The following is a 13,367-nucleotide window of genomic DNA, read 5'->3' on the forward strand; positions in this document are numbered from 1 at the left end:
TCTGTAAACCACAACAGAATTTGGGCTTCCTCATAGAAGATCGCCACCTTAGTAACTTGTACGTTTCTGGCTCATCTACTCGTGCAGACAGGCAGTCAGGAAATAAACAAACTAGAAGATACACGTCAGATCCCTGAGCTACATGTGTTGGTTTCAGATCCGTATACCCATTAATTTTGAGTCTAGAAAAGAATTACACTATCAGCAGGGCATCGAGTTCTTTACAACTTTGACGTGAAAAGATTGTTCGAAACCATACGGCACAGAGTAACGGAAGTTATATTTCTTGAATAAATTGCTTTAGTTAACTTCGCAATTAATTTTCTATTAGGTACTGTTTAGAGATGAGACAGAGAGTGACCTCTTGTACTCTGTGTGATAGCCTTTCGCCTTGACCCTTTCGCAGCGATACTCTACCCTCAGCGCCAGCACTCACTCCGTCTCCAAACGCTGGATATCGTGCATGTTAAAATGAAATTGGCCTACAGTCCTTTTTATTTTCGACCCAGCTGGTATTAATCACTGTACGGTGCTACTGGCGTGAATGAAACGACACAATGGCAGGCTGTATGGCAGCGAAATACGAGCAGCTGTGTGTTGGGCGCTACTCTATCATTTACTCATAATCAGATAATCGGGACAAGGCCTCCACTGTCGCAATGCCTCCACTGGCGAGAGAAAAAAGAGAGTAGTTGCGGGCACACGGGTCATTAATAAATGGAATATGTGCGAGCAAGAATTTGCGAACCGCCCTAGCCAGCCTCATGGGAGTCGTACTCAGTCGGGGAACTCCGGCAGTCTTCGGCGGCGGCCGCGTACCTTCGGTAGACGTCGGACGCCGCCGCAAGCCCTCGGCGTCTCGGCGAACATGCGGCCGCCCGGCTGTCAGTCAGTGTCGCGATGGCTTGCGTGGCGTGCAGATCGTGCGCGGAACTGCGCCAGCAGGTGGCGGCGCGGGAGGCCGAGCTGGCGGCTCGCGAACGCCGGCTCGCAGCCCTCGAGCGGGAGCTGGACGCACGCGATGCCGAGTTGCGTCGTCTGCACAACGAGATCGACAAGTTCCGGCAGGTGGTGCCGCTGTCGCAGCCCCAGAGGCGCCAGCAGCGGCAAGCCATCAGTGCAGAACCGCCCCAGGGCGAGGAGATGCCCCCGCTCCCGCGGCCTGTGCCCAAGAGCCCCCGGTGAGTCACCAACCCACGAATCAGCCAGTCTGTCGCTCGAACATGCTCCTCTGCGGCAGTCTCCGTTCTGGGAACCGAGGCGTGCTCGACAATTCTGTCACAACAAACACAGAAAGGCCCGAAGAGCCTATGGTGCAACGACTGCGCTTGCTAAACAAAGGCATGACTCCTCAAAACATCTAAAACGACGGCGATCGGCAATATCTACGTCCTCTTTCCCTTTCCTTCAAGAAATGCAAAACGAAGTCATTACTAGCGGAATTACACTCTGGCGTCCTCACAGTCCTCGAACGATGGAGCTTTTTTGAGGGTGCGCAGTAGCTAGCCTCTCGTAGTGCGCCCAGTATCTACTTGTGTGTATGTACAACAGACATCTGAGCAGACGCCCGCAGTTGTAGCAGCCGGTCGGCGTGACGCGCCACTGGCCACGGGCGTGATCCGGTGCCGCTCCACTGCACTCCACGCCATCGTGGCCAACACCGGGATCACCGCCGCAAAGCCGGCCGCTGGTAAACAACTGCGGTCCTCACCCACGATAAACTCGCTGTCTCGACACCTTACGGCATTCGCCGTTGGTAGGAAAGCGGCAGCGATTTCCTTAAAGGCTAACAGAGAAGCTAATAATAGAGTGAGACAGCACTAAAAGTCCCCACGCGTCATCTGGCGGATGGGAAATTTATTCGTCCTAAGCGTCCAAGAGCGAACTGTATTACTTGTGGAATCAAAAGCGATACGATGCGGAGGGTGCCCAGAAAATTAAATCCAACTGATATACTGCCTGTTGTCCTTCGTCTCAGATCTCCAGCGCCCGTAAGCTCCTTCGGAATTTCTGTCGATATTTATTTAATGATTTTTCTAACGTTTCGCCAACATGACTGGATGGCATTGTCAAAGATACACTCTTCGTCGCAGGTGCCAGTCAGTCATCAGCTACGAAGAGTGAATCTTTGATAGTACCAGCCTCTTGTGCTGGGGAAACGCCAGGAAATTCATTAAACAGACGTCGGCCAACGACCCCAAGGCGAAATCCAACAGATAATACGTCAAAAAGTGTCCAAGGAACGTTAAACAATTTTAAATACAACTGTTGTTGAACATTGTAGGTTGTGTCAATTTTTAATCCAATTGCTAGAACATCTCTCAGGTCTCTTTCTTGGAAATTCTATTTCCCAACGTCCTTCTTTTACAATTTTGTTTTTGGTCGAGCCCCACGTGTTGCAATGTGCTCGTCTTACGGTGAAACAAAAGGCTATCATGTTAATAGAACACTATTTCTGAACTGCAACACATGCACCTTTATTTACAAATACCTGCTTCTTGTTTGTTATCTTTTTGGGAGACTGTACTTTAAAAGTGAATAATGTCGCTAGTAACAATGCGCAAGAATTTTTGAGAATATCATTGCAGTACAAGAAAGCTATGTCTAACCTTAGTCTGTCATGGAGTGTGACACTGACAAGGAGCAAAAATTCTTCTCTTGAATATGATATCGCAGAATGACGAGCATTACAGCTGCAGCAAGGGCATGGGCTCACCTAGCTGTCGGTACGATGTCCGCAGATCTTTTTCCACTAGTTCCTGTACATCAGCATCATTCTCGTCACTAAGTGATTTAGATACTCTGGTCTGTACCCGAAGCTGAAAATACGAGGGGCGTTCAGAAAGTAAGCTCCGATCGGTCGCGAAATGGAAACGACTATGAAAATCCGATAAAGCTTTGCACAGATGTGTTGGGTAGTGTCTCTAGTATAACCCCAGTTAGCATCACGTCGCTCTTCTCATTTCTGAGCTCGCAGTGAGTGCGTAAAGATGTCTAGAAAATAGTGTCTGCCGCCAAGTACGAGGGCCTAGTGAGAAATTTCGCCTGAAGCTATGCAGCTAACATTACATAACTGTCGTGCTGTTTCTTCTTCAAGACAATTCTCAGCCGCATTCTGCAGGGGCAATGAAGATGCTCCTGCATCGTTTTCAAATGGAAATGTGAGATTACCCACAATACAGTCCGCAATTGTCTCCCCCTGAGTTTCATCTCTGGTCACATGAACCGCTGTCTTTGAAGACAACATTTTGACACAGACAACGAGGTGTAGGCCAGCGTGGAGAATTGGCGGAAAGCACTGGCGGCTGCCTTCTATGATGAGGCTATTGAAAAGTTGGTACAACGCTATGACAAAAGTCTAAGTCAGAACGGCGACTACGTAGAGAAGTAGCTGAAAGGTGTAGCTAATTGTTACAAGTAAAACATTTCTGATGTTCACTGTGGTTTCAATTTGGCAATCAATCGGAGCTTACTTTCTGAACAGGCCTCGTACACAATGAATAATTTTAATACGCGATCAGTGTGGACACTATTCCCCCACATTAAAGTGATTTGCTCGAAGTACTGATCCCCTTTTAAAACCTACAGAAAGTACTGTACCGCCGAAAGACTTCGTTTCCCTTCCTTTCCCCATTCTGGACTCCGCTGATACAAAACAGCCAAGAGCTGAGACTAAATTGATACGAGTAAATATGGACCGATCTGAGCATGCAAACAAACAGCCTCCATTCCATTTATTCCAAATATTTTCTGACGCCCTTGTTACTTTCAGGACTACCGTAATACTTCCGCTTTCTCAATAATGACAAATAGCCCTGCTCACAATCGTTGTAAGTTCGCAGTAACATGCACTCACGTACGTACATCACGAAAACAGTCAGTCGTTCAGGGCAATTTCCTCATAAATTAAAGTAGCATTTTTTTCTCTGGACAGTCAAACGTAGCAAAAAAGTTGGAAAATCATGAACACGAAAACTGTAACTTCCTTCCGGAGATACCCACACTGACTGAGCTAACCGGGCACAACTTTACTTCTGCCAGTACTTCTTTAGTATGGGAACCCGAATATTGCTACGAGCACCTGAGCACAATAACAGGCGTACTAATATGCTACTGGTTGACATTCCATTCGTCTAGCCTGACAATCAGCTAATTCGTTCATCGGTAGGGGCCTATAGTTTGATGTGGAGCCACAGTGCAAGATGTACCACCCGAAAACGTGTTACTTCATGTAGCATAGTCTTTCAGATTGATGACTGACCCTACCGGATAGCCGCGCGCCGGCTAGTTAACGACGAGGGCCAGTGTACCAACCAGCCTGGTTGTGGTTTTTAGGCATTTTCCCACATATGACAAGGTGAATACCGGACTCGTACCCCTGTCCCGCCCCAGTTACACGATCTGCACACGTTTGGAACACGTTCACACACTTTCACACGAGATAAAACTAACAACTAACTACTACTACTACTACTACTACTACTATTACAAGAGCAGTATGCTGTAAAACCACTTCATCCTGTGAGGGGGATAAATGAAAGGCAGGGACCTTCAGTTTCGGCAGAGCAATCTATCCCCCGACTGACTGACAGCAGTCCCGCCGAAATAAAATCAATAATTTCCAAACTCCTGTTTCCACATGGGATAAAGAGCTTCCCCTCGATTCCATCTTTTCTCGTCCTTAGCTGCACAGCGGGTGACCGGAATCCGGATCGACATCGCCAGCAGCATTACGAAATCGTCCTGGAAAGTATTGCCCCCGACTTTTTATGTGAAAACTCGTACAAGTTTTTGAACATAACAAACTGTATTAACATTCTACATCTTTGTCATGTCTACACATTTGTTCCTCAATACAATGCATATTTTTGCGGATAAGGCGACCTTCAGATAAGAAGTATTAATGTTCGTCAAAGATATATGGTTTTACTGTATGATGCTCGTCCTATAAGACTATTCCCAAACTATTCAACGGTCTGAAACTTTAGTTTAGAACAGTGATCATCTGGATTATCTTACGTTCGCTGATGTGGGTAATGATCGTGAGTGTGTATGAAAGTGTCGTATTCGTTATTCATTTTTGCAGACACACCTGCTCTGTACTACTAAAAATTTGGTACTGTTGCACACGTCATAAAGCAAAAGCCTCCTTCAGAATTATTACGGTTTTGTCTATAGAAGCTCGTGCCGAATAACGAATTTATATGAACAGCTAACAAGTATTGTTGTACATTGTGTTCTATGCTCAGAGAGTTGCACTGTACATGTAATCGGTGCAATATTTGTAAAGTGTATGTCTAATGCTAGAACCAACAAAAAGAAGGAAATTCAAAGCAATATTCAAGTTACAAGTTAAAGAATCGAACAACTCTGCTACAGCAAGGGCTTTCGATGTAACAGGATGGTAAGAATTGGCGAGAAAATGAAGATCCTGTTTTTAATAAATGCCTAAGAAAAGGTATTCTGTGAGGAGAGGAGTTGCTTGCTGGCCAGATTTAGAAAATAGCGTTGCAGAATGGATACAAGAATAGAGGCAGAATTGTTGTGTTGTTACAAGAAATATGATTCGGGCTTATGGACTGAAGCCGGCACGAACAAATCCAGTGCAGGGCAAAGAATTTAAAGCAACAGTAGATTTGTGCAGTCGTTTCATGAGCAGAAAAAATCTGGTAATATGGTAGAAAACAAAAATAGCGCAGAAATTACCGAAAGATCTTGACCATAAAGTTACGAGTTTTCATAAGTTTGTTATTCGTATGAGGCAAATATACAACTTTCCACTATCTCGTTTCAGAAACACGGATGAAACACCGATGAACTTTGACATGATAAACAACAGAACTCTGGGAACAAAAAGGTGTAAAAACTCTTGAAGTCCGAAGTGCAGGCCATGAAAAGACCAGGTTTACAGTAGTAGTAACATGCACGAGAGGCGGAACGAAGTTGAAACCTGTGGTCATTTTCAAGCGAAAAACCGTTCCTAAAATAAAATTTCCAAGGATTTTTTTTCCGGGAAAAGGGATAGATGGACGAGAATGGTGTAATATTGTGGATAAAAAATATGTGGCAGAGTCGACCAGATGCTCTACGAAATCAACCACGTTTTCACTTGTGGGATACGTTTCGCAGTCACATAACTGAGAATACCAAAAATCACATAGCATGAAGCAATATAAGATTGCTATTATACTGCGTGGTTAGACTTCGATGCAACAACCTTTAGACGTCCTTCTGAATAAACGATTCAAAGATCACATGCGTGAACAGTGGAACAATTGGATGATAAGTGGCGAAAAGTCGTATACGAAAGGCAAGAGACTGTGATTTCGTGATCAAATCATGGGGGAAAAAAGAAAGTGGAAACAGTGATAAAATCCTCCAAGATGTGTGAGGTTTCCAATGCTATATATTGGACTGAGGACGATTTGTTGTGGGACACTGATGACGAAGAGCAAATCGATTCATAAGGTGCAGAATGGGACCCATCAGACGAGCTTCTCAACAATGGAAGTGATGATGTACTTGCGGAGCTGCTTTCCTTATTAGATGATTATTACGAGGATTTCGCAGCGTTTTAATTCATTAGTGAGTGATTTATTTTTAATGGTGTTAGTTTATGTAAATTTCTATCCATGTTTTATATCTGTCGTATAAGACGACCCCGATTTTGGGTGCCTTTTTTCATGTTTCGACTATCGTCTTATCTGTCGACACCTACGGTAGTCACCATGGCGCCGAACCCATTTCTCCCGACGAGAGACCGGCTCGAGGATACCGTCACTACAGAATATTTGACTTTGTTGACGAAGTCACAACCTCACCTCTGCTTGCACCGCCTCATTACTGCCTCGGGCATGGATGTTTGTGATGTCTTTAGGTTAGTTAGGTTTAACTAGTTCTAAGTTCTGGGGGACTAATGACCTCCGCAGTTGAGTCCCATAGTGCTCAGAGCCAACCAGCCTCATTACTATCTAGGTGAAGTCCTCGAAGATGTTCTTTAAGTTTTAGAAACACCTTGAGGTTCGCACCACCGTTTTCTTTATTACGAGCACGAACAGTCCAACTTCGCACGTTATTGATGTCGATACAATCGTCACCCTGCACTTCATTACACTATGGACTTCAATTGGAGGCGCGTTTTCTGCGGTTAGAAACTCTATTACAGCATTGTCACGCACCAACATAGTTACGTTACACACTACAATTCGGACCCCTCTAGCGGCAGAGGGTGCAAATATGTAGACATGACGAATAAAGACGTAGAATATCAATAACGTTTGTTTTATTTAATAAGCCTTAATAGTCTTCACATAAAAAATTCGGCCTTACTACTTTTCAGCACGCCTTGATGCGTTTCCGCATAATCTTTTTGTATTTTATTAGATATTACAACAAAGACTTTACACAGTGTTTCAAATGTATCGAGGTTATCAAGCAGCCGTGTTACGGCCTGTGTTAGTAACTGTCTTCCATTGGTTTCCGCTGCCTCACAACAAGGAGAAGTCGCAGATATTATAAGCTCAGGAGCCCCTAAACGGGCGTCGCAGCCACACCGTCCCGAATCCCGTTTTCCTGTCCTGTTTAATAGGAGATGAAATGGCTCATGGCCTGTTACAAGGTGTACTAGACGGTTAGTTGCACTGAAATGTTTAATTTTTAACCTTTCCCTTGTTCTTGTTGTACAATTAGTCTTCATCCCGCAGACTGATTTAATGCAGCTCTCCATACTGCTCTGTCTTCCGCAAGCCTCTTCTTCTGCAACTTACATCTTTCTGAATCTGCTCGCTGTGTTCATCTCTTGGCACCCCTCTCCCGTTTGTACCCCCGCCCCCTCTCATTTCCCTCCAATATTAAACTCGTGATCCCTTCAAGTCTCAGAATGTGTCATATCAACCGATCCCTTCTTTTAGTCAGGTACCACCATAAATTGCTTTTCTCCCCAGTTGCATTCAGTACCTTCTCATTAGTTACGTGATCTACTCATCTAATGTTCAGCATTCTTCTATATCACCACACTTCAAAAGCTTCTCTTCTTGTGTAAACTATTTATCGTCCATATTTGACTTGCATACTATGCTACCCTCCAAGCAAACGCTCTCAGACGTTCCAGGCAAATGCCGGGATGGTTCCTTTGAAAGGGAACGGCCGACTTGCTCCCTCATCCTTCCCCAATCCGATGAGACCGATGACCTCGCTGTTTGGTCTCTTCCCCCCAAACAACCCAACCCAACACTTTCAGAAAAAAACCTCTTAACACTTACACCTATATTCAATATAAACAAATTTCTCTTCTTCAGAAACGCTTTTCTTGCCATTGCCACATTTCGGCCACCGGCCCAAATAGCAAAACTCATCTACTACTTTAAGTGTGTCGTTTCCTAGTCTAATTCCCTCAGCGTTACCTGATTTAATTCGACTACATTCCATTACCCTTGTTTTCGCTTTTGTTGTTCATTTTATATCTTCCTTTCAAGACGCTGTCTATTCCGTTCGGCTACTCTTCCAAGTCCTTCCCTGCCTCTGATTGAATTCTAATGTCATCGGCAAATCTGAAAGTTTTATTTGATCTCCCTGGAATTTAATTCATACACTCAATTTTTTATTGATTTCCTTTACTGCTTGCTCATTATCCAGATTGAATAACTTCGGGGATAAGCTACAACCCACAATTGTGACAACTAAAAATTTGGAACATGTTCCGTAGTAAGTGATATTACTGTACATGTACACACTAAAGGACTGCGTTTTCTACTTAGATGAATTTATTTTTGGATTTAATCAAGTATAATTCCTGTGTGCTTACACAAAATTTAAGACACACTCAATAACCCGGCACCTCCGCTAATCAGACACCCCTAAGTGCAAGGAATGGCCGGATTAGCAAGAGCCTAGAATAGACACACAAAAACAGTACTACAAAATTTTTCACATAAACGCATTAAATTTATTGAATGAATTAATCCTAGGCAAGTTCGTAACATTTATCTAATTTCACCCCCAGCTCGCTAAAGGTTCCATTCTCTGCCCTGGGTCTTCTTTTAACAAGTCCACGCTCACTAATTCACAAAGAGCACTGATGACCTCGCTGTTTAGCGCCTTAAAACACGAACCATTATCATTCTAATCGGCAACACTCGCCAAGAAAAATAGGAAAGTACCTGAGCAGAATCAGGTGCGCGCACACGGTTACGGACTTTGGAACGCTTGGTCAGCTTTCCGTACCGGGAAAGTAACCTCGTTGACCACGAAGGATCACTAATTCCAGACTTCCGAAATGATAACCACAAACTCCGCACCAGAAGGCCCACGACGTGCCACCTCCGCCCCACAAGAGCTGCAGTCAGAATTCTCGATTTCGTGAGCTCCAAACCACTGCACGAAATTATTATATATTTAGTCTTTTCAGGATCAGAATGTAGGCATAATCATTGATCATTTCCTGCTCCCTCTACTACATCTTCCGCATAGTGCTGCTTCCTGCAACAACTTTAAGAAGTTTCGTGTGTTCTTTTACAACAGCTGTTGATAAACATATGTCGTCACGGGAATTATTCGCCCTTGACATGAGCCTGTTCGAGTATTACACCCATGACCTACATGCTGAAGAAAGTCTCTCTCCCACGGAACCACGCAGTCGTAAACAATAGCCTCAGCAAGAGCTCACCGGCACGGCTAGGGAATGAGATGTGTTAACGCTATACAGCAGCAGTAAAAGTGGAAATAAAGGGTTTTCTTCATCTCCTTGAGTTGGCTGTTACTGGCAAAGCGGAGCTATGGCCTCATCTTTACAGATTCCTCTGGTACTAAACACGGGACGCAGGCAATATTACACTAAGCGCATCTTCACCTCCAGCTAGACTTTTTTTTTTATTTACCTGGACACCAGATGTAGTCTACATGGCAAATGTATGAGGCTAGTGGTTAGGATGCTAGAACATTGCTTTCCTGATCCCTAAAACGAATTACAACCTTCTCGTGACGTCCTTGGCCGGTTGGGGCACATTTTGTGCGTATGTCAAGACAAATCTGGAAGACGCCACAAGTGCAGCAATTCCCATCTGCACAATTATTACCTAACACTCGACTTGATATTTAGGCACCGAGTTGTGCTATACAGCCTCGCTGGAATACATACTCAATTTATGTTCTGAGTATACAAATTTGATTTTGATCTTCGGCGATTATTGAATAAAAATATCTATAGCGCTGCAGATATTACGTATCTATTACACGTTGAGGCAACGGCCTTGCCGCAGTGAATACACCGGTTCCCGTGAGATCACCGAAGTTAAGCGCTGTCGGGCATGGTCGGCACTTGGATGGGTGACCATCCAGGCCGCCATGCGCTGTTGCCATTTTTTCGGGGTGCACTCAGCATCGTGATGCCAATTGAGGAGCTACTCAACCGAATGGTAGCGGCTTCGGTCAAGAATACCATCATAACGACCGGGAGAGCGGTGTGCTGACCCCACGCCCCTCCTATCCGCATCCTCAATGAGGATGACACGGCGGTCGGATGGTACCGGTAGGCCACTCGTGGCCTGAAGACGGAGTGCTTTAATTATACGTTGTGTGGCACGCACTGGCGGTGCCCTTACTAGAAGAATGGGATTATCTTACTATGAAGGACATTGACACCACCATTAACGGCGTCGCATATCGCTGTGTGAGCTGCTATGTTGCAAGGAGTAATCACACCCCGCACTTATGACAGTTCTGATATACTAAACAGACGCATCTATTCTTGTGGACTTCATAGAAGTTGCACATTCTTTCCCTGGAACTATGTCCCCATGTTCTATATGCACCGTTTTGTAAATTCTGCCAATCGAGGTGGAGCAGTGGTCGTACATTGGATTTGCATTCTGGAGGACGCGCTGCATATCCCATTAGGCCATCCAGATTTGTTTTTCCATAAATCGCATGAGGGAAATGCCGGAATGGTTCATATGGATAGAACCTGGCTGATTTCGTTCACTAACCTTCCCCAGTCCGAGTTTTTAGTCCGCCGCTTAAGATCTCGTCCTCGACGGGACGCTGAACTCTAAGTCTCCCTCCATTCCTTCATCGTGTGTTCTACAGTTCGGTTAGCTATCACCACACTAGTCACCAGACGTCTTGACATTATATTCGTAATTTTTCTATTTTATTTCCGTTCTGTTCTGATAAATCTTTTAGTCCCTCTGGTGTGAATAGCGTATAAATGACCGCAGACACTCTTCCATACTTTTTATGGGACTCAGTTTCTACATCTAATGACAAATATAATTGTCTTTAATCGATTTATAGATACTACTACCTGTAACCGAGAATTCAGAAATTGTAAATGCAGTAAAAAATGCTCATAACGCCATGACACCTTCTCGCGAGCATTCCATTGCAGCAACCGTGTTTCGAACAGATGTCGCTGCTCATTTCTTCGCACATATTCTGGCGTTTCCGTCTTACAGTAAAACGTAGACTTTCCTCCGAAGCCTCTACTCACACTTCAAGTAAAACTGTATTTTACACATTCGCCTGCCTCGATAAATGAACAGTTTATAGAAGTGTTATTCAGACAAATGCAATTAGAAATCAGTGAGGTTATAGAGTTTATCAAAGACATTCGTGTCTGAAGTAATCTCTAGCGCGATGATAACCTTTCTTCGTTTGGAATGGTGACCGCTAGAGACTTTAGAGTCGCTTCAGTGACTTTCTGAATACGGTGTTCAACGGATCATATTTCGCGACCTTCTCTCTTATTTGATGAAGCAAGTCAGTCCCTACGTGATGAACGTAACACGAAAACATTCTTTTAGGTTTAATGTTCTCGCTAACCCGTTATGCTAACGTCTCTCTCTACTAATTAAATGCCCTCGAATTTGGTCATCAGTTAGTCGACATGGCGCAGTTATAATACGCTGAAGTAATGCTGCCAGGCAGGATTCAGTTAATCTTGATCTTAGCTGCGCCCATACAGCATCCTCTTTCCCAGTCCGATATAAATGTGGCAGTTTCTCTTTGCTATTAGTACGTAATGGGGAGGTGGGAGTTACGTAGGCTGTCCGTCGGTGAATCTTATAACATTTCGTATGCATGTTATCGTATTTTTACTTCTTGTTCTAAGAATTTTCTGAGACGTAGTTTGCAGACCAATTTGGCCTTTACCTAAGCGAAAACCACCTAAAAAAAAAACACTCGGCCTTGCCTCTGTACCAGACCAACGGGCGTTACTTATGCCCACGGATTCGATCGGGGTGTGGGTTCGCTTCCCTGTCTCGTAAGCTAGTCCACTGCGCAATACATTACACAAGCTTGTCACGGGGATTCCCCTTCCTCTTTTTAAAAATACCCACTGTTGTACTATCGACAACTGTACTAAATGACTTCGCGTGACATCAGCACTTCCACAGCCTACGGTAGTGGTAGATACTACGGCTGTCGCTATAAACACTTAAAATCGTACAGCCATTAGTATTATAAGTTGCACGCAGCTATACATGTACAGGCTGAGTGTTATGGCCACCTATAAATTTTCGAAGACTGAATATTATTAATATCCCACTCTGTTGATACGAGGAACCCATATTCGCCGATGAGTCGTTGCGGATTATTTATTTCGCTTTGATCCAAATTGTGATTACGACTGTATTTTACTAACACTTCATCGACACCAGTGCTGTCAAGTACACAGCTGAATATCTCCTTGTCTCTTCGCCTCCTGGACTTGAAATTTTGTGGGGTCAGTTGCGAACGTGTGCAAACTGTAGAGGGCATGTTGGGGTCCTTCAGGACACCGAGTGAACGTGATAATTTTTTTGGGACTTATTATATAGTCCAGGGTTACTTTTTGGCAGTAGACTTAAAATTTTTTAGAAAATTGTATGAAGGTTTTATGTGCAGAAGCCGTTAAAATGGCAGCAAACTGTGTGGTTTCTGCGGAAACTTAAATGTTTGGTTTAGTGTGACTGCTTCTCTGAGTACTGAACCACTTCCACAACATACAGTCGTGTTAGATACTAAGATTGTCGCTACAGACAGTGAGATCTTACCCTCTCTCTCTCTTAGTACTGAACTATCATCCCTTGACATTTCTTTTAGTGGCTTCCAAGGATGTTGTACGAAACCAGTATGAAGGTTAACTAACTAAGTAAAAACTGAAATACATAGTATTAACGTTCCAAAATAATATTTATGTTTTGTTGTGAACCGGCTTTCGGCTTAGTACGCCGTCATGACAACTTGAAGACTGAACAGCAGACAGTCCACACAACATGAGCGAGTGCTTCTAGCTCTACAAAAAGTGGTTCAAAATGGCTCTGAGCACTATGGGACTTAACATCTATGGTCATCAGTCCCCTGGAACTTAGAACTACTTAAACCTAACT

General features: G+C 44.1%; 1 protein-coding gene and 1 pseudogene across 1 annotated transcript in view; both read left to right on the top strand.

Annotated features, from left to right (window-relative positions):
* Positions 1–906: 906 nt before the first annotated feature.
* Positions 907–13,367, top strand: part of LOC126236956 (cGMP-dependent protein kinase, isozyme 2 forms cD4/T1/T3A/T3B) — a 582,919-nt gene continuing 570,458 nt past the window's right edge. Inside the window, exon 1 of the mRNA XM_049946654.1 lies at positions 907–1,181. Within this exon, the coding sequence (XP_049802611.1) occupies positions 1,144–1,181 (38 nt within the window). The 5' untranslated portion in view covers positions 907–1,143. The remainder of the gene's footprint in view (positions 1,182–13,367) is intronic.
* On the top strand, positions 10,238–10,355 carry LOC126238436 (5S ribosomal RNA; annotated as a pseudogene).

Source organism: Schistocerca nitens, chromosome 2 (assembly GCF_023898315.1).
Source record: "Schistocerca nitens isolate TAMUIC-IGC-003100 chromosome 2, iqSchNite1.1, whole genome shotgun sequence".
Classification (NCBI taxonomy): domain Eukaryota; kingdom Metazoa; phylum Arthropoda; class Insecta; order Orthoptera; family Acrididae; genus Schistocerca; species Schistocerca nitens.